The sequence below is a fragment of the Gallus gallus genome, chromosome Z (assembly GCF_016699485.2).
Source record: "Gallus gallus isolate bGalGal1 chromosome Z, bGalGal1.mat.broiler.GRCg7b, whole genome shotgun sequence".
Taxonomy (NCBI): Eukaryota; Metazoa; Chordata; class Aves; order Galliformes; family Phasianidae; genus Gallus; species Gallus gallus.
Window position 1 is genome coordinate 67539125 of NC_052572.1, and position 21194 is coordinate 67560318.

General features: G+C 43.5%; 1 protein-coding gene across 3 annotated transcripts in view; it reads right to left on the reverse strand.

Annotated features, from left to right (window-relative positions):
• LPAR1 (lysophosphatidic acid receptor 1) overlaps nucleotides 1-21194 on the reverse strand; it is a 68117-nt gene that overhangs the window by 41351 nt on the left and 5572 nt on the right. For all 3 annotated transcript variants that reach the window (NR_174095.1, NM_001398430.1, NM_001115082.2), the window contains exon 2: nucleotides 2807-2974. Coding sequence is in view for 2 of the 3 variants with exons in the window: in NM_001398430.1 (NP_001385359.1) it covers nucleotides 2807-2866 (60 nt within the window). In the remaining variant the exon portion in view is untranslated. The remainder of the gene's footprint in view (nucleotides 1-2806; nucleotides 2975-21194) is intronic.

A 21194-nucleotide genomic window follows, 5' to 3' on the forward strand; every position in this document is an offset into this window, starting at 1 on the left:
GAGGATATCAAGAGACGTTACTGTGGAAAACAAGTGTTGCTTCAGTAGAGGCTGGCAGAGATGGATCAAAATCCCTTCCAGTGCTGACAGACTGACAGAGAGAAAGTAGTAGCAACGTTACACCTGGTAGTAAGAAGCAACTTGCAAAAACCTTCCTAAAATCTGAGCCTTTTTGTTGACCCAGAAAACAAATCACATGAAAAATGCCAATTTCAATTAAATTAGCAAAAAATTCCTCATTGTGGTGTCACCACAAGCATCTGTAGGATCAAGCCAAAGCCAAAACCTGTCAGAGTGGGCTCTGGACTATGAAAAGCACTGATGAGGTCTCTGGGATTATCCCGCGTGGTAACAGCCTATTCTTGCTTGTCCGTATGCACTTAAAGGGCTGATGACAGTCAAAGGAGTATTTGTTTCTGTGATGAGTACATACATACTTTTTTCTAATGCTAAAGTGTCCAAATGAAAGGAAACCATCCATCCTGGTAACACTAAAGAAAAAAAATCAGTGTTAAAAGATTAAAAAAAAAAAAGGAACATTGAAGTAAAGTAGCAAAACACCTTTTTTTTATTATTTATTATTATAATAAATGAGATGCCATCTAGCTCATGTAGAAAGCATGCAAGGCTACTTCCAAGTTGTTTTATTTTTTTAATCTTTAAAACATTAGCCCCTAAATGTCGTCTGCAGCTGACTGTGGTATCTACTCAGTTTTAAAATGAAAAATAACATGCTGCAGAAAAAAGATGGCATTCTAACAGAATGTATTTTTTCCTAAACAATAACCAAAGCTCATTTTAATGCTCATTTAGCACAGATGCTAAAGGCGAGCCCATTCACTAGGAAACTGCTTCATTTCAGTAATTCCATCCAAGGATCCTCTCCTTAAGATGAGTTACAATGCCCTTTTCTGCTAAAAAAATGTTCCTCAGCAACACAAGACTCCAGGCTGTTTTTTTGGAGCCATTTCTCCTTACATAGGTTAAAGCCCTGTTACCATCATATCCAGCCCGGCTTACTGAAATCTGTGGGGAATTCACACGCGCACTTAAATCTTCCCATGTGGATATCATCTGTGAAACCATCTGGAATCTGCTTTTACAATAAGAGGTTCAGAGAACAGTATTTTACAACCCACACCGAGATATCAAGTCATTCCTTTGCTTCCTGTTGCCATTTTGTTTCTGCTCCCAGGTCAAATCCTACAGAAGTATGGCCTCTGAAACCCAGACATGGAAGGGAGAGCCAAAGAATCATAGAATCACCAAGGCTGGAAAGGACCTCTAAGATCAGCCAGTCCAACTGCCCACCTATCACTAGTATTTCCAACTAACCCCATCCATGTTACCTTCCAATGTCTAGTTTTTGCCTCTTGCCTTTGGTCTAGAGATCCAAATCCTGTACAAGATAACTCAGTAGAACGTCCCTGCACATACTGCCAAAGCGTGCACTTATGGTAAATGCAACAGAACTGTGACCATGTGGTTTAGAATGCCATTTTCAATCAAACCCTTTAAAAATGATAGCTTTTCTCCCACTCGTTCTTATACTGCAGTTGACCTTACTTTCTCTTCAAGAAAGCATTTATCCTGCACAGCAACCCCTGAACAGCTGCGCACATTTCTTACATGCAAAGAAGCTTCTGAGAAGAGAACCCATGGACACAGCGGTACAAGTGCCTTTCAGAGACGGTCTGGGGGAGCCCTTCTCCAGAAAGACAGAAGAGTTCATGAGTGGCCAAACATCTCACAACACGGCCATACAGGATCTCCTTCCTGCCAGGTGTCCTGACCTACTGCAAAGAGACAAAATCCTTTTCTGACCCTAACATGGACTTGAGTAACAACAAAAATAGTTTTAAAATGTACTAGTTCTTCATCTGAAATCCAGGAGGAAAAGGAACACAAAGAATTCTCCCTAAAAAAGATTTTGGATTCAGCTCCACCACCCATTACTACGTTTTTTGCAGCTTCGCAGAGGTTCAGGGATCTCTGCAGACTGCTGCATTCCTCAGTGCTCACTGCTAAGAGATTCAGTTCTCCTGAATCAAAAGTTCTCTAGCAAAAGGAAAGAAAGAAAAAAAGAAATGTTAGATTGCCAATTTTCTGATGGTATTGCCTAACTTAACCAGTTGTTTGATGTTCAGTAAAGTATATATCCTTGAAAGTTTTAAGTTCCAACAGACACCTGGGTGTAAAGTCAAAGGGACTTTCCGAGATGAAACCTTCAGCATTACTAACATCTCCTTTTCTGCTTGTAATATTTACTTCACTAGGAGGAACAAGTATGTGGTGCTCAGTGCATGGAGCTGAAGAAATCACTTAGGCATTTATAAATATCAAGTCTTAAGCACGCACTTTGACTCATGAAAGTAAGATTAGTAATTGTTAGTAATTGTAAGTATATTATTAATTTTATTGCTGGTTTTGGCTTAAAACCTTAGCCCTCCTGATTAGAGCACTGAACCTGAAATTTCCCGTGGTTTTATTCCAAGTGAACCCCATCGTGACCTTCTTCTACTCTGTGTTCATTACGCACAGTAAAATCAAACCACATGGCAGGGAACACCTATGTGGAAACAATAAAGATCGTAATGTGCCATATCTTTTCTTCTACAAATAGCAGTGTAACACCGTGTCATGCCTCAAAGTATAACAACGTTCTTAGCATATGATGAGTGTCTTTAATACAACGTTTCAGGGAAAATTTCCTTGATGACTCAAAACAGAGAGAAAAAAAGGAAGGGATTCAACAGAGAAATCAGAAAAGACCTCAGCTGCCTGAGTTTCATTGTGATCTCCTCACCTCAATCACCTCAGGCTGGGACATCATGGATGATGGCACCAAATCAGTGGGGATATCCATTTTAGCTCAAATGTTCCTGTTGTCCTTGCACCCCTCCTCTGAAGCCACAAACTTCTGGTAGGAATACGGAGATGCCTCCTCAGATCCTAGTCATGCTGGCATTTGCTCCTGGCAAGAAGAAAACATATGATTGAGAATAACGTGAGAACTGGATATGCAGTCAACACCCAAGCCCCTCAGCTGCTGCAAAACTAGTCTGGGAGTTTGCACAACCCAGCTGGCTCACATGGCCATTTACAATAGACTCACAGGAGGAGTTTCAAAGGGCACCATGTAATTTGGTCCAGAACAACAAAATAATTCACTTGACCACACAAACTAGAACTCACAGAAACTGCACACAGCAAGAAGACTGACGAGCAGCCCCTGCACACGTCTAAGGATAGATGGTCACTTGAGAGTGCTACAGTCACAGTAACATTTTTTCCCCACTGAGAGGAAGAACAGGAAAGCCTCACAGAAGATTACCCTCAGGTTCTCAACTGTCATTGTCTTACATTTCAGTGATAACAAACGTTCTTCAGCTTAAGGATTATGACAAACTTATCATAGGTTTCAACCATACTTATCCTTCCTGGCAGACACATACTGCAGGTGAATATACTGAATTGAGGCTGATCAGATGATACAACAAAACAAATTATTTTCTTAGCCATCATGTTTATCAAGGCTTAGATCAGCTTCAGCCCATGTTTCTATTCCTATGTGCAAAGGAAACCAAAGGGTAGAAAACTGCAAATGGCCACGAAATCAAGCCCACTTAAAAATTCCAGACTTATGCTACTGCAGCTATTAATTTTTTTCCACAGTTATGCAACATGTACACAATGCAGCCCACAGACTAGCCACCAGAAAGGATTTTGGAGAAAGACCTATTGCTCATAGCATCTACCACTTCCTACTCTGTAAGTCACGGTGGAAAACCACCCCCGCAAAGCATACTCAGCCTTCATCAAATACACCTAAAATGACCCCTGATCTAATCGGTACTTTTTAAACTCAGACCACGGTGCAAGCACACAGCCAAAGCTAGCAGCTTTCCTGGTCCCTTTTCTCAAAGCCAGCCCATACTTACACAGCATGGAGCAGGTAAGCTGCGCTCCACGTGCTCTTCTGAGTCAATTCTGTCTTTTTGTGAGCCCCTGAGTCCAAACTCAGCCTTCACACACCACTTTGGGAATTACTCCTCCTTCTCAAAAAGCATTATCTTCAAATGCCTGCTTCACATTTCAACACATCCCAGCATGCCTGACATCACTTGTAGCTGCCTGGCTTGCCTTCCAAGCTCTAGGATCATTTTTCCCATCTTTATATAGCTTTCCAGTGACCCCTATTCCTTCTTACTCATCTCTTGCTAGCAGCCTTTCATTCTTTCCACTCCTTGCTCCAAATTTTTACTACTATGCTCATACAGAGGACAGAAAATGGAGATTTAGCATTCCTCCAAGAAAACCTTCACTGGAAATCAAAGAACCACACGGCAGATCTTTCAGGCTTCCCATTTCCATTTCAAAAAAGACTTTTGGTCTATTTTCTGAAATTCACTGATTTTTCCACTGTGCATGACAGGTGAAGGAAACATCACTGCAACGTCAACTTGAAACTGCTGCCATTCTGACTTAGGGAAGTTTTGCTACTTGACCAAGAAGAGAGTGACTTCCAGTAAAACTTCATCAACAGCCTCGAGGAAATTAGCTGAGAAATACTGTCACAAATCTAACCCAAATAACACCTCATCAGACCTCTGTTTCTACCCTTCTTAAAACATGCTGAAGAGTAGCAACGACCCTGCTTATGCCTTACAGCAGCTCACGGTTTGCTCCTACATTCTCCTTTCTTGCTCCTGAAACGTTGTCACTCTTGCATACTGGAGAACAAAATACACTACACATGACGCAGGCTTCAGAGACGATTATCTTGAACAAAATCAGGTGTATGCTCAGAATTCTGCTTGCCACATAAAAAAGAATTTTATCATCTCCTTTTTAATTAGGGATCACCACAGAACAGAAGAAAAAAGTGGAAAAAAAAAAATCTTAAACCTGTTTAGCCTTTAACTAGCTCCAGGTAGTAAACCACGAACAGAGAAAGCCTAATCTTGTACTAGGTCCTGAGTACTTTAGTACCGACAAAAGGAAAATATGTCTGCAGTCACTTTTCATCATCTTTCCAGGAAACTGAAAACACAGGATCACTGGAAAACACTTTGTTGTGACCATTTTGTGCACCCACCTAGCTGCATTTTCACTGCATGCACTGCACTGATCCCTCCCTTAGGCAGGAAAAGGAGGACTCTTCTGCATACATCTGGCATGGCAAAAGGTGCCTCCCACTGGTACAATTAAAAAAAAATGCAGGATGCAAAAGATTAAAGCAAAGCAGGATTCACCCACGATATCTGGAACGCCACTCATGTCATTAAACTGGTTGCTTCTTTGTCTCTGCCCAGCCAACAAAGCCTATAAATGCATAGGAGTGGAAAGACAGAAGGGGACAGGGGACATGAAGGATGGGGTCACTACTGCTTTTGCACTGTACTGGATCTATTCAACCTCCTGAGCATAAGGTACGCAGTGATGAGGACTTTCTGCCAAATGGTTATGCTCCTAAAAGCATTCCTGCTAAAAGTGGATCAGACTGTAGAAAAGGACTCTCTCCCTGCCCCCAACCCTCCCCAGCTCCTTCAGCAGTAACCAAATGCAAAGGGGACCCTGCTTTCACAGCAAACAAAGGTGGCTCCTAACTTAATACCCGTGTGAGCTCTGGGTGCAGCCTCGTGTTTTTCAAGAACTGCAAATAAAGGCAACAGGATCTCCCAATGAACTCCACTCAGGAGCACTGTGGCAAAAATGTAATCTCTGCTAAAAAGGAAGTCCGAAACACAAAAGCGCAGGAGTGGCTTCTTACTAATGAGGTTTTAACGGCTTACTGCCTACAACACTGAAAAAAAAAAATCCCCAAATCTGGAAACAGCTTCCCACATATCACTCCCAAACACTGGAACTGGAAACATCGCATGCAACAGTCTGTGTTGCCTTCTCTTGATAGGCGCTCCTGTTTTTGCTGATACCACTGAGAGAACTAACCAAGTGGGGAAAGACACTCAACACTTATTTAAAGTTAGTAAAATGAAACTTACTCAACTCCAGCAAATAGAATTTCACCACAGATACAACATTTAGGAAGTCATTTATGGTAACACACTGTATTCTGGGGTAACTTTGAAAAATTGCTGACCCTCAAAAGAGTAGCACATATCTAACGCACGGACCAATGATCTCACCAGATGAAACGTGGCTCTTAAACACATTATGATTAAACATCACAATTTCTGGATCACCCATCCGAGAGCGCTGAAAAGAGGAGCAATGTAGTTCCGTCATTATTTCAATTAGTTAGGAGAAATGCAGCTACGTACCAGAGAAACACTGATGGAACTACTTCTGAAATATCCGTTGCAATGACAAAAATAATTATCCTCCTCTTGCAATGACCTTCAAAAAAGCCAGCTGTGTTTGCAGAATTTGGGCCTGCCTCCTGGGTCGGTTCATATCAGATTTTTGGCACTGTTACAGCTGTTCAACTTTGATACCTATCACAGCATCCTCTCCTACCACTGCTTCTCTCCGCAGACTGGATTAGGCAACTGAAGAGATACTGACTCAGCATGATCTTGAAGCTACTGTATTTGGCTCAGCTAAACAAGGCTACTCTCCCTGTCCATCTCTAGTGAATTAAAGCCTAACTTGCGGTTGTAAAGAGGACAGTTTTAAGTACTAATTGACCCCAGATGGCTAGGAAAGTCAAGAAAAATAAAATAAACTGAAGCAACTTTTAGAAAGGCAAGATTAGAGAAATATCTGATACATGGAGTTCCACTTCCAGATGTCACTCCAGGGACATTCCACATTTCACGTGGCATCCTCTGACTTGCCATCCAGAGAGCCATCATCTGGCACTACTCACCTCCAGCAGCCTCCTTTGCCAAACAAATGTTGTGTATAAGCTTGAGCATGTTCAACACACAAATAAAAGCATGGCTCTCCCATGGCAGTGTTACAAGACAAGAAAACACAGAAACCTGGTCCAGGGAAGGGCTGTAATGATCACATACACATCTACTGCTTCACTGCACCACTTGCTGAAGTGATGGCAATAGCATGACCCCTCATGAGGAAGCTCTGCCACACACACCCATTACGCCAAGCACTTTCAGGGAAAGTATCTAGGGAAGAGACAGGTCATGCTGCTCCCTGCACTCTGCAAGGTCTTCATACCCAACAGATTGAGCCACATCTTTGCACAATGTATTTGCACCAGCAGGCTTGGTTTGATACTACCACGCTTAATACTTCACTGCCTGCTTTAGTCTATGGAGGGCTTGTGATTTCTCCATCTCATACAGATGGAATCGCCAGTAGTAACACAACTCTTCCAGCCTTCTGTCTTTTAGCTTAAAAATCTTGTTTTCCTCTTAAGAAAAATAAAAAAATAAAAAAGGAGAGGGAGAGAGATTTCACAGTGCAAACATGAATTTTTTGTTACCTACTATGGACTCATGGAGTTGTTGCTTCCCTCTTCAGTAATTTCTCTCAGCTAACAAAAGAACAACTATAGATGCACTCTATTTCATTTCAATTTCATGCTTCTAAGAAAAGAGAGGACATTGTACTGTTATTTTTTTCCTTTACTATAGTGATTTCTAGGAACTATTGCAAAAAATTCAGGTTTTCTTTTGCATGTTGTAAGGCACTAGATCCCCCGCCTAAAAGAAAGTTACTACCTCTTTTAAGTCCTTGTTATTTTATGCCTTTACCACCTCTGACATTGGCCCTTAGAACAGGAGATGCACAGATTCATTTTACATCAACGTACTTCTCTTCCTTAAAATTATTCAGAAATTCACAGTAACTTTTTGAACTTATTACAGAACCGCAGAATCGCTTAGGCTGGAAGTGATCTTAAAGATCATTCAGTTCCAACTGCCTGCTTCAGGGCTGGTTGCCACCCAGCAGTTCAGGTTAGAACAGGGCCCATCCAACCTGGCCTACAGCGCCTCCAGGGATGGGACACCCACAGCTTCTCTGGGCAGCCGTGCCAGGGCCTCTCCACCCTCTGAGTGAAGAATTTTATCCTAACATCTCACCTAAACCTCCCCTCTTATAGTTTAAAGCCACCCCCCCTTGTCCTTTCACTACCAGACTGCGTATAAAGTCAGTCTCCTTCCTGCCTGTAAGCCCCCTTCAGGCTCTGGAAGGTCACAATAGAGTCTCCCCAGAGCCTTCTCTTTTCCAAACTAAACAACCTGAACAAGTCCAGCTCCTTCAAACTTCTCTTTGCACTCATCTGCAGAATGAGCTCCGTAAGGGACAGGGAGCTTCACCGAATGGCTCACCAAAACATACTGACAAGCCAAATTAATTCAAGTGGTTATGATCTCTACAATGCAATTTCCTCCCATTTCTGTCTTCTCCTTCTGCTCCAGGATGCGTTTGATCTGCAAATGAAGATAGCCTCCCAAGACCCACGTTAACTTGCTTGGTGATTCATAGTGCCACAATAAGTTAATAGCTATGATGCCATATTAAGTAAAAGAAGCAGAAAATACAATTTTTTTTTTTTTTTTGTAAAGTTACTTTCCAGACAGATGGTGTGGCCTCTCCTTGTACTCTTACCTTAAATCCTTCTGAACAACCACAGAGAGTTTGCTAGTCTTTTTCTTCTCAGTGAGACTCTTCCCCTGTGGTCTCCCCTCTTGAATATCAGTTGTCTCAGAGGAGGGATCTCTCCTGCCCTACCCTTACCAGATGTGTCAATGGTTTGGAAGCCAATACAAAATTAACCATACCTGGCAGGCTCTGCTTGTCATATGTGCATTAAAATACATGTTTTACAGCAGTTTCTGCAGCTTGATTTTCACCAGCTTGGCCCGTTCTCCTGATGTCTTTCTCCAGCAAGCAAGATAAAGGTTGTCTTTGCATCCACCACTCATTACTATAGCAATAAGTATCAGAGTAATCCAAGTAATGACACTGGCTAAACTGGCTTAATAGCATTGAATCTGAAATTGCACTGCTGGAGTAAAAAAAGTTTCTCAATAACAGCACGGAAGGCAAATATCTAGTTCTGATATCACATATGCACTGAGTTTGCCATGGCAATAATTGCAACCATTCAGCACACCTTTAGATCCAGTGCCATCAAATGGCATGAGTTACACCCATTACTACTGCTCGTGTAGCATTACTCTCATTGTAGCAGTGGAGAACACTGCTTCTTCTGTCTGTCACTCCTTGTCAGTGGACAGGTTACTTTAAAGGGTAGCAGAGCTACCACATCTCACCCATTCATACAGAGAACTTCCAAATGAATGCAGTCACTGTGGAAGTGGATTTGCGAGGTTTTACTGAAGGGTCGTGGGAGTCTGGCAGTGCCAAACAAAAGGGACAAAGCTGCTCTATTGGACATTTCTAAGTCTAACTTCACTGTCTGGAAACATGCGTTCTGTTGTAAATACCTAACATATGGAAACATTCAGGCACAATGATGGGCAATCTCTACTGCAAAAAAATGGAGAATGAAACATACATCACAGTCTCTTTCCCACTAGCAAGAGCTCATGTCGCTGAAATTAAAACAAGCCCGAAGCACTTGGTCAAAGTCTCCAACTTGAGAAGAAAGACCTAGAGCAGACTACAGACAAAAAGAACTACTCATTTCGTGCTGCAGAAGCAACCACGATGCTGAAAGGAAACATGGCAATGTTCTCCATGCTGCTGTTAGACTATCACATTGCATGGAAGGTAAAAACTATGTTTCGCATGCACCTAGGCAAGCACTAGTAACAGACTGCAAGATGCTTACGTAAATAGCAGCCCATCCCCAAAATGCCATACATATGTCACCCGAATGGCAACTGGAAATTAATCCATACCCAGGATCATTTTTTCCATCAGATCATGGTGGAGAAAGAAACTATTCATTTATTTTTGGTAATGAATGGTTAATTCACTTAGGCATTAAAAGCCATTTATCTGCAGGTGTAATTTAAAGAGATGAAATACATTCTTCTGCAGGCTGATTGGGTTAATCCAACAGCATCACTTTCCTCCCAGATCATGTCTGTTTCCAGAACGTCTCTACCAGTGAAGTAATGCATTGTTTGTGCACAAACATTTCCAGAGCAATTATTTAAAAAGGGATTTATTTTCCCAATGAGACAGAGCAGACAAAACACAAAGCAGCTAAGTAAAATATCATTAAGGCTTAAAAGGGAAAGAAGGAGGCTGAGAGGAAGTAAGGGAGGGAGATACGCAACAAGAATAATGCTGTATTTCAGATGTTTCACTGTCATCAAGAAACAAGTTGTTAGTAACAATCTGGCAGTTACAATGGAGTCTTGAGTCTGAAAGGCAGAAGGGGGTAGTGCTTTCCTCCTCGGTAATACAATAAAGCAATGGGGTTTTGCAATCAGAGTTATAGAAATATAGAATTGTTTGAGTTGGAAAGGAACCTTAAAAGGCCATCTAGTCCAACCCTCTGTTATGAGCAGGGATACTTATAGCTCCATCAGGTGCTCAGACCAGCCTGACTCTGAATGTCCTCAGGGTCTGGCAGCTGCCCCCCCTCCAAGGCAGGGAGCTGGAGGGGCATGACCAGGGCTCCAGGAATGGGCACAGGATGCCCAAGGCAAGCATCCACTGAAGAGCTGCGACAGGGGGATCAGCATGGCCTCTGTGGAAGGAAGTGTGGCCTCCAGCAATGAGAGGCCTCCATCACTCTCGCTGCCCAGACTGCTGAGGAGCAGGAATACCCCTGGCCTGAGTCACAAGAATGGAGATGCCCTCCTCCAGCTGCTCAGAAACATCCCTCTTCTCCTGTGGGCATCATCTGCTCTCTGGTTCAGACTTACACAATCTAAGCACTTGTGACATCAACAGCCATAGAAGCGGAAGGACAGCAACTTCCACAAGTTTGGGCCTAGCCCAGGCACTGAACATGTCAAAGCAGGCATCTTTTTACCTGTTTAAATTGCTTCTGCTCCATCTTCAGAATGACGGCTCTTCAACAATTGTCTTGGAAGCAATTCAATTCTTCCCAGAGAACTGGGGGTTTTGTTTTTGCTGAGGTCCCCTCTACCTAATACATCTGTTTCTATGTTTGTACGATGTTTGCTTTGATTGCCTTTTGTCAATCATGGTAGAGATTTTGCATAATGCATGAACATCTTAGCTGTCACCAGCAGCAAAAGCAGAATGTGCATTTGCTGCACACCTGACTGAGAGGAGAGCTTAAGGCCACAGCACTTAGCTTCCATGCAGACCAAACCAAACCCAACACCACCCTGGAAAATTTAATTTCTACTTGCCCAGCCAGCAGAAAAGCATCTATTAAAAAAGACAGGTGTAAGATAGCTAACTTACTGAGATAATATGAAAATGCAGAAATTCAAGAGCGTATTACTAAAGCAAAAAGAGGAAACTCTCTTTTCTGCTTTGCCTTCTGCCAACTCACACCTGTACAGCTCAAAGAGTCTTAAAAAGGTTCTGTAGGGGAGCCTGCAGCTGCTTGCAGCTAGAAGAGACTTACACTGAGACTGTCTCCGTCTTCCATGTTCGGGAGAATAATACAGATCTTACCCTTTCCTTATATCAGGAAGAAGTTCTGAGCAGATGCTAGAAAGAGAACTGTTTCAAGCTATTGAAAAAAGCTGCCCCTGATGTCAGCAGGAGCCTTTCACAACACAACAATCAACAGAAGATCTCAAAACTACATCGCTTGCACTCACAGCTCAGCCCGTGCTTCAGAAAAAATGACATCAGTCAAACCTCTCTGAATAGGGGTTCTGTGGCTAAACAGGGAGAGATCATTGTTCTGGCCTCCAGAATTAATGATATGAGTGCTGCAGGCAGCTGCTAAATCTTTCCATAGCAGAACACATCCAGCTAAGAGCTGGGCAGGGATTGCAGGGAGATGTGCCAGGTGAAGCCTGTGCACCCACACTGAGCAGCCTCACAAGGTCTGCAGAGACAGGGCTGGGTGGACTGCCCCTTCCTCAACACAAAGCAGCAAAACGTTCATGTTATGCCTTTTCCACACTTCACTCATTTACAGCAAAAAAGAGAAGCACCGTGCAGTGGCACTCCCTCCCAAAAATCATCTGCTCACGTAGAGAATGTGTGGGTCAGGAGACGAACCTTCCCCATCATCCCACTGAGGCCAGATCAGAGTCCCTCCCCATTCCCTCCAAAACCCCAAAACCCAAGGATCAATCTGAATACGTATGAGAAAGAAAACATTTTCTTTCCACAAATTTGCAATGCAGAATTTCAGCAGACCGTACACTACCCTGAAGCTTTTATCTTGCAGGGAAATCTTTTCCATATGCCAATCTGGCTTGACCGTCACCATGCCTCATAGCCCTTTGAAGATGACAAAGGCAGGCTGACCACAGCTATGCACTGGGTTCCACCAAAGGGCAAACAGTTCAAGCGTCTGTAATTAACCTGTGCTCTTCTGCCTTTCTCCCTCAGCTACTCTAACGCTGATCTGCAGAAGGAACCTCCAGATGTCTTGCTGTGACCACCAAGAAGGGTCTTCAGAGAGTACATTATTCCTAAAATTGCAAGCTATTCATTGTTTTTGAAACTGTTTTAGTCTCATTTTGTTGTTTTCTTTTTCTTTCTTTTTTTTTTTTTTTGGCTGTTGTTTATTCTGGCAAACCAAGAGTCTGATCCTGTGCCCATGAAGTTCAGTGGCAGGCAGATGCACTCCCACTTCCCAAGCATTCGCCAGGGGTCCAGCCGGGCTGAACACAACCCTATCCCCACTTGTGCTGCCACACGTACCCACACAATTTCCTGCTTCATGGTAAAAGGTATTTGAGGGGATGGCTGGGAGATGTCACTGCAGTGTTGATAGAGGCAGAATGGATGCTTGTTGGGCCGTCCCTGACATTTGCTTTCAGATTAATGGAAATGACCACGAACACCTTGAAGAGTGAAAAACAAACATCTTACATCCCTGTGTCAGAGGCGGTAAGAAGCTCACTTTGAAGGTCTTCTCTAAGGCACATAAACATCTAACATCAGGAAACTAAAAATTGCTGCAGCTGATTTTAAAACAGAAGGAAAAAAAAAACAGATTTTCTTGGCCTTTCTGATTTTCTGCATTGAAAACAATGAACTCCTTTGCCTCTGGATATTCTAGGGGACTTACATCTTCACTATTCTGACTTCTGAAATCAAAATCGAATTCTGCATTTTACTAATAAATAGAAAACATATTTTGAAAGGACAAGCCCACAGTATTTGGCTTCGTAACATGTGAAATCATAAATGTGCTCTCCCTAAATCTTGTCAGTTATGGTAAAAACTGGACTCACATCAGCTGCAGGCTAATCCACAAAGCATGCAGCAGCACACCAAGCTTCTCTGCATGCTGCTCAGATGAGCTTAAAAAAACACAAGAGGCACTCTTCCTTCTCTACCCAAATCTCATCATTTTCACTAGAAGCGCTGTCACCATGCTGTCCACAACCCAAACCGTGCTCCTTTTCCCCACTGAACACAGGACACAGTTACAGACTGAAGGCTTTGAAGTCATTCCTACAGTTAGGCAGGACTTCTGTCTCATTTGCTTAGGCACTCTTTCTGAGAGTCTTTTTTCTATGTCCCTGACCGAGGTCAGTTTGCACCATCCAGCGCAATTCACTCAGCTTCCTCTCCTGATTACGTTCGTGTTATTCCTGTTCTACACCCATCTCTTGGACGGCGTTTTCTTGCTGCTTCTAAATCCAAAACTGTACTTCATCTTTTCTCGAAGCTTCCACTTCTCTGAAATGCTTCTTCTGAGCATTGCCTGGAAAGTTTAAAAAACTTCTGCATGGCTTCTTCGGGTTTTTTTTCCTGTTTTCTTTCAGTTCCCCCCTAAAAGCCAACATGTCAGCTGCCTTCCCCTTACCACCCAGAACCTCTAGACTTATTTCATTCATTACCCACCAGCTGTGCTACTTTTCCCAATGGCTTCAATTAATGCCTGCAAGTTGAAGACTGCTTAGAGATGGTTTCTGCTTTGCTACTCAGCCAGGCTGCAGAGCCTCCTCCTGCTCTCACCTTGGTGCTGTGCGTGCATCTGCCTCAATGTCTGGGGCTGGCAGCAGGCACGTGCACGTTTCCTTGGCTACATTAGGCACTTCTTCACCATAATGATCTGTTCAAGAAATGAACACAAAAACCAACCATCCAAAAATGCTCCTTAAAGCATATGTACTGACCACAGCATCATCAGCTGCAAGAAGCAGCTGCCTGGAACAGTAAAATATCCCTGAAAGAGCATTTCTGACTTCCATTCTCCAAGTACGTCCAATGCGTACTGGGAAAACTATGGAGTTAACAACCCATGCCATTACTGAATTTCAACATTATCTCATTACTCTAAAATAAGCTTTATAAAAGGACCATCAGAAAACAAGAGAAAAATGTGAGTAGACACCGCCTGCCGGAATGTAATGCCACTCTGCTCTGGCTGATGTAAACAACTGACTCCAACATGGATGTTCTCTCAGAGAACAACCACAAGGAAGCTGCTGTCATATGACAATGTTTTCATAATCCGCACTTTCATCGTAATGACTTCTAAAGAAACAAATGCTTCTAAAATAAGCCATTTCCAAGCAGTTTCTGAAACTCTTTCAAAGTGGTTTATTCTTACCAGCAGACGTGTGTGAAGAATTTAACTAGCAGGGAGGAAAGTTCAAAGTCACCATGGATAGCTCATCATTTATGATGCATCACCAACTGTCACCAGCATCATTAGGGGTGGAGGTGTGAAAAAATAAAAAATAATGTGTGGCATGCTTTTGTCCTCATCCTCATAAACAGTCACCACCACCACTGAGCAAGGAGCTCACTGGAACCATTTGCTGGAACAGCAAGCAGCATCTTTCACACTGCTGAGCCAAGTGGGAGCACGGCCTCACACAGGTAATTGGGAGAATTTATCTCTGAGGGAACTCTCGTCCCTGTTTTGCTCAGTAACTGAGATGACCACGGCAGGTAAAGACACTTATATCAAGGTATACATCGCCATATAACATTAGGATGCTTTTCTCCAGCTATCACTCCACAGCAGGAAAAGAAGCAAAAAGCATTCTTCGTAACAACTTACAGGCTTCTAATATATATTTACAAAAAGAAAAAAAACAGTGTAATATGATACAACACTTTCATGGATCAACAACGCAGGCTCCATCCGCTAACCCCACCTGACATGACCTACCCCTTGTTTAAAACACCAAAGAGAAGTACTAGTCTGGCATTCCTCTGAAACGAGTTTGTGTTTAGAAGTTAAGGCAATATCCTTTTCACTGGATAAAAAACATCTGGATGATAACAGAATGTCACAATTCCCTAAACAGCTTTGGGGGGGGGGGAGGGGGGGCAAAGTTAAAGCAAATACTTCCCCTGCCCCACATCCACAAAACAGATGTTCAGTCTTCAGACAGAATGAATGACCACAAAATGCAATAATCTGGAAGTGCTGAAGCCAAAGAAGTCCACAGTTAAGCATGCCAAATCCCAAACCCCAAATTACAAATGTACCATCTTAATACAGATTTGCATGAACCCTGAGCAGTGGTGTGCAAACAGGAGGTTAAGTGTATCTGAAACAGAAACTTGCCCACCACTCCCCATAGAATAATACATTGAAGACGACAAGGCATTGGCTCTATGTGGCTGAGGCCAGCACCAGTGCAGGCAGAGCAACTGTTCATCAATCATACGAAATATCATACAAAATTAATAATACAAAACAAACTAGAAATAGCAGCCATTCTGCTTCAGAAAATTCTTCCTAACATTAGCATTAGTTCAACTGACAGCACGGCAATTTCTGTGGCACTGCATTTTCCTTAGCTAAGCCGAATGAAATTTGAAAGAACTAAGCATTGACAACAAGAAAGAATTATCTTAATGGTGGGGTTTAAATTCCCAGTTCTCACGTCACTGCTTTTTTCCCCAAGGCCACAAACAAACTTATCTGATGGACAGCAGTGACCCAGAAATAAGATCTTACCTTTGATCTTACCACAACAGAGTGGCAGCAAACCCAGGAGCTCAAGACAACAGAAATCCTAATGTTGACAAATGAAAGGTAATTACTTCTTGCCCACCATGCAAGCTGCTGGTGTGTACTCCTAACAATAGGCAATAGGAATTCGTGAGCCTGCGATGCAAAACCGGGGCTGGCTGCTGTCCTCCTGATGGGGATCAAAAGGACTTCCTTCGTCCCTCTGGTCCACACCATACTCCCCATCACCACCCCACCTCAACTTGCTGCTGTTTTTGAGGAACAGCTTTTAGGGATCATCAGGAAACAGCGTGCCCCCCACAGTGTCCCAGGACTAGCAGCTGCCAGAGGTATTTAGTGGAGAGCTGCAGCAGAGCATTGGGTTTTGGCCTCAGGTAGCTCATGCTGATCATTCCACAAATTCAAGATTCATAAACACAAATCAGTTCTGAAACATGCCCTAGAAGGATACACCAACATTTTAATCACCTGCCCCTCCGACCCTTCCCCTCCCAGTTATCTACTGAGGTTCAGTGCAGCTCAGGCTGTTGCATATCTGAAATATCTGAATATCTGTGTATATCTGAATATCTGTGAATATCTGAATATCTGTGAATATCTGAATATCTGTGAATATCTGAATATCTGTGTTTACCTGTGTTTACACAGGTAAACACAGAGGCTCAGTGCACAGCTTGACTAATTCACTTTAAGAATCAACTGGGATTAACTCTAAATTGTGCTTAGCTTTCGGTGCATAGAAGAGGTCACGTGAATTAAGTAGGCTGTCGTAAATTCACACCATACTTGAGTGATTACTCAACTTCTCTGACCAGGTCCTCTGCACACACACTGTCAAACAGGAACAACATACTTTGGTCAGAATGCCTGGGAGATACCAAGAATTCAAGAGAAAAGAGCCAGGAGGCAGAATGCAGTCCATGTGAAAACAAAACAAAACAAAAACAAACAGCAACATGAAGAGAATACTTTTAACACTTATACATGGTGAGAGAAAAGTTAGTGTCTAAGGACTACTACCTAGTCCCTCTGTTTTACTGTTTGTCAGATACATTGCTTTTGCACGTCTCTTAAGGAACAAAAAAGGATAAAATCCTCAGAATTACGTAGTAGTACGTTGTTTGCCTCAAACCTTCTCACTGGAATTCACATTAGCAAGGGTACAGTCACTGAAATGAACACTGCAAGGCCTCGCTCCAACAGCTAACAAACCACGAACCATAGAGCACTACCAGGGAACTTTTTGTGATGATGTACATAAAGTAAGGAGTCTGAGGGATCCAAGCCACAGGGATGGATGTACCACCATCTGCTCACATGCCACAGTGTTTGGGCATCCCAGCGTGGGTTTCCACTGTACCAAGCCCAGTGCTGGCTCTGAGGAACCATCTCTCACTGGACTTCCTAGGTTGGCCAACTTCATGCAAGTGACACCACTATGGAGAAAGCTGGTACTTGCCCCTCGGCCAGCCCCACAGATAGCCACCATTGGTTGCTCCAATGATGCCCTACTTACCCAACAGGCAAGAACGTCTGCCAGGAAGCCTAAGGCAATGTAAATGGCCAAATCCTCAAAGCCATATAGTATAGCTATACTGGCACCCCCCTCTAGTGGAGATGTAGCTTATATCAGCGGGAGTCCCTTCTGCAGTCACGGGCTGAGGGGAGGGACAGGGAATTTAATTAAACCCCACACAGAAATGGAGGGGGAGATATGCGTCACCACCTGGCCTTTCAGCTCCCAAGGAGGATGGCATTTCCCCTTCCTCCCACCCTGCATGCCTGAAGATGCCCGAGCATGAAGCAGCCAGTGCAGCTGCGGTGCCAAAGCCCTTCCTGCAGTTTGTGCCACTCTGACAAAGGAAAAAGCAACCGTGTTCCTAGAATGATCATGCTTATAAATCCCTTCACGCAGTCCTTACAGAGCATTGAGAAAAATGTAGATAGAACTAAAAAAGGAGTCAACCAAATCCCTCAATCAGAACTTCGTCACAAAAAACATGGGCAACTCTTTTCTGTTCGTAAGAAATTTCATGGAGGAGATGCGGAGAAAGCAAACATACAGGACAGCAGCAGGAGAGTTTGTTGAGGCTTATTAGTTTCAAGGCATTTCCGTGTGCTCTGAAACCACATGATTGCTCCTGTCATCAGCTCACACAGCTCTCCCAGTACAGTCTTCTCCAGGCTGAGCCTCTCAGGAAGCTTTTGGTTGTGAAACTCAGATATGTGCAACCTGAGCAAGGAACGGAAACATATGGCACTTCTTGAAGAGCCAGGTGGCAAACTATGCTCTTCCTATCAAGTATTTGCAAAAATGCAATGGTTTCTAGAGACCCGTTTTAAGCCTATTCACTAATTACCTGAATTGCTTTGATCACAGTAATATCCTGCAGCCTGAGCCAGCTTCCAGCCTCAGCTGCACGGGACATTTGAATTAGGATGCTACAACCGCTATCAACAAGAAGCTGAAAGATGAGGGCAGCAACCAGACTGACTCCAAGAGTTGTCTCCAGTTCACGTGCTTTCTGTGAGGGGATGTGATGTGCTCTGTTCTAAAGCAAAGTTTTTATCAGTTCCATCCAAGGAAGAGCAAAATGAATCTGGCATGTGGCCAGACATATTCGGGACAGCTCTTAAAGCCCAACACAGACACTGTGCTCAGGCAGGTCCAACGCAGCCTGTCTGCAGCATTCCAGGAGGAAAAGCAAGGAAAAGCAGTGACCACTGTGCTAGTAGATAGGTCCCATCTACTATGCTATGCTCAGTCCTCGAACATCTAAACCAGACACCCATTTTCATGCAGCTGGCTACCCTGCTGCTGCACTGTGTGAGGAGAACAATAAACCAATCCAGTTTCCTTGACAAGGAATGAGAAGCACAAAGAGTGTTGGAGTGCTGGCTTTGTATCTGCAGGAGCGTAGCAAAATTTCAGATCATCTTTAACCATCATCCTGAACTTTACACATGGACAGAAACTGCTGAATGTCCCCAGAATCCCACACCAAAGGCCAAACCTTCACTCCTTGACTGCATCTAAAGATTTCGTGGTTGGCAAACACCTGCTTAAACGTGGCTCCCAGCAGGTCCCAGGAGTTGCTGTGGCAGAGGACAATGTGCTCCCTGTACCTTGGCCTCGTTCCTCCTGACAGAACAGGAATGCCAGGGGACATTCTGATGCGAACTCCGAGAACATTCAAGATGTTCTCTAGCACCAATATATTGCCAAAAACCTGTCAATATCACTGTAAGTGGAGCTGTATACACATTTGCAAAGACACGTTCCTCCAAGTGCAATATTCACAATAAATGTGGCATTAGTATGGAATTTAATGTGTAACACTTCCCTCTAGGATTTACACGCTTATTGTCTGCAGTCTGAATCTATTCTGGCCCATCCCCTTACTAATTTCCCAAATGCTTTTGCTCTTTAATAATTAGTTTTATATGTTTAAATTAGCAGACAACAACAGAAAGGTACTAAAAAAGTTAATCCTGTAAGCAGAACCTGAGGCAGCATAGCCAAACTGTCCCTCTACACCCTACGCTGCAGCCACGTTACCACATCAGAGCAACACCTCTTCACTGCAACTCATCTCACAGCTGTACATACCTTGTAAAACTACAGACCTGCTCTCTCTGGGGAGTCACAGGAACCGTACCTGGTGCAACATGCATAGAAATGGCACTAGAAGGCATCTAGTGCATGCAGTTGACTTCTACTAGCTGGATTGTTGATAAAAGTGCTCACTAAGGTATAGATAGAAAAAACAAGCAAGAGAATAAAAAAAACAAACAAACCCAAACTTTCCTCTCTGCTTAGGAAATTTTAAAGGTGTTAGGACTTTAGAAATTCACAGAATCATAGAACTGCAGAGTGGCTTAGGTTGGAAGGGACCTTAAAGCCCAACCAGTTCCAACCACCTGCCATGGGAGCGCTGCCGCCCAGCAGGTCAGGTTAGAAGAGGGCCCACCCAACCTGGCCTGGAGTGCCTGCAGGGATGGGCACCCACAGCTTCCCTGGGCAGCTGCGCCAGGGCCTCACCTCCCTCTGAGTGAGGAATTTTATCCTAACATCTCACCTAAATATCCCCTCTTCTTGTTTAAAGTTATTTCCTGTTGTCCTATCAGTAACAGACTATGTATAAAGTCGGTCTCCCTCCTGATTTATAAGCTCCTTTTAAGTACTGAAAGGCCACAGTGAGGTCTCCCCAGAGCCTTCTTCAGGCTGGGCAAATTACATCACAGCTGCGTGGTAAGAGATCAGATAAAGAAAATGGATGTGTCTGTGCAGGTCTGTGAGCACCTGATGCAGTCCTGAGAACCAAAGGAATACGATGTGTTAACCACAGTGACGACTGCCACAGCCCCAAGGGTGAGAAGACCGCTTCTGGGGGCAGGCTGACCTCTGCCTGATGTAACTGCTGGTGGGAGATGCTGACCAACAGCACATGTGACCATTTGCTTCTCCATCCCCTAACGTCCCAGGAGACTCACGGTGCTCTGCACCCAGCAGCCTCAGAGACCAGCACACATTCAGTAAAATCCATCCACATGGACCCTTTTCCAAAATCCTGCTGTAACAGATAAAACAGCAGTGATCGCGCTTGTACGTGGCTATTCCTCAAGGTATGCTAGCAGTCCTCCTTTCCTGCAAATGCCAGCCCAAAATGCAACCAGCTACATGGCAAATGGATATGATCTGTACCATGTTTCCTTGACTCCTCAGACACCAGTAGGTCCGTGAAGGAGTTCATGTTAAGCTCAGCGCTCTTAAATAATCACTCACTCACCAAAAGAAGATATAGGTTTCCCTATGCAGTGAACGTTCAGTGCTCATCCAGCTGTTCTTTTTTTATTATTATTTTTTAAACAGAGCTGTAGCTAGCTTCTTCAGGACAAGAAAAAGGATACTGCCCTAGTTATACATACATTTTTCCATCCAGGCTGAGAACAATAATCTCCAAATGGCCAAATAACTTCTAAGAAAAGTCTCTGGAAACTGCTCCCATAAATAATGTGCTGGCACCATTTTGTATTGACACACACTCCCTAAAAAGAGGGGGAGGAGGCAGGCAGGGAGGGAGAGGGGCTTACAATGAAAAACAGTATGCATTTCCTTCGCCAGGCTTTTACCACTCTAAAAATTTCCAGCATTTTGTACAGAAAGATCTTGGCTTTGATGTCAATCCAATGCCTTTTTGCTTGCTCCTGCAAGCACTAAAGCGTGCAATACATT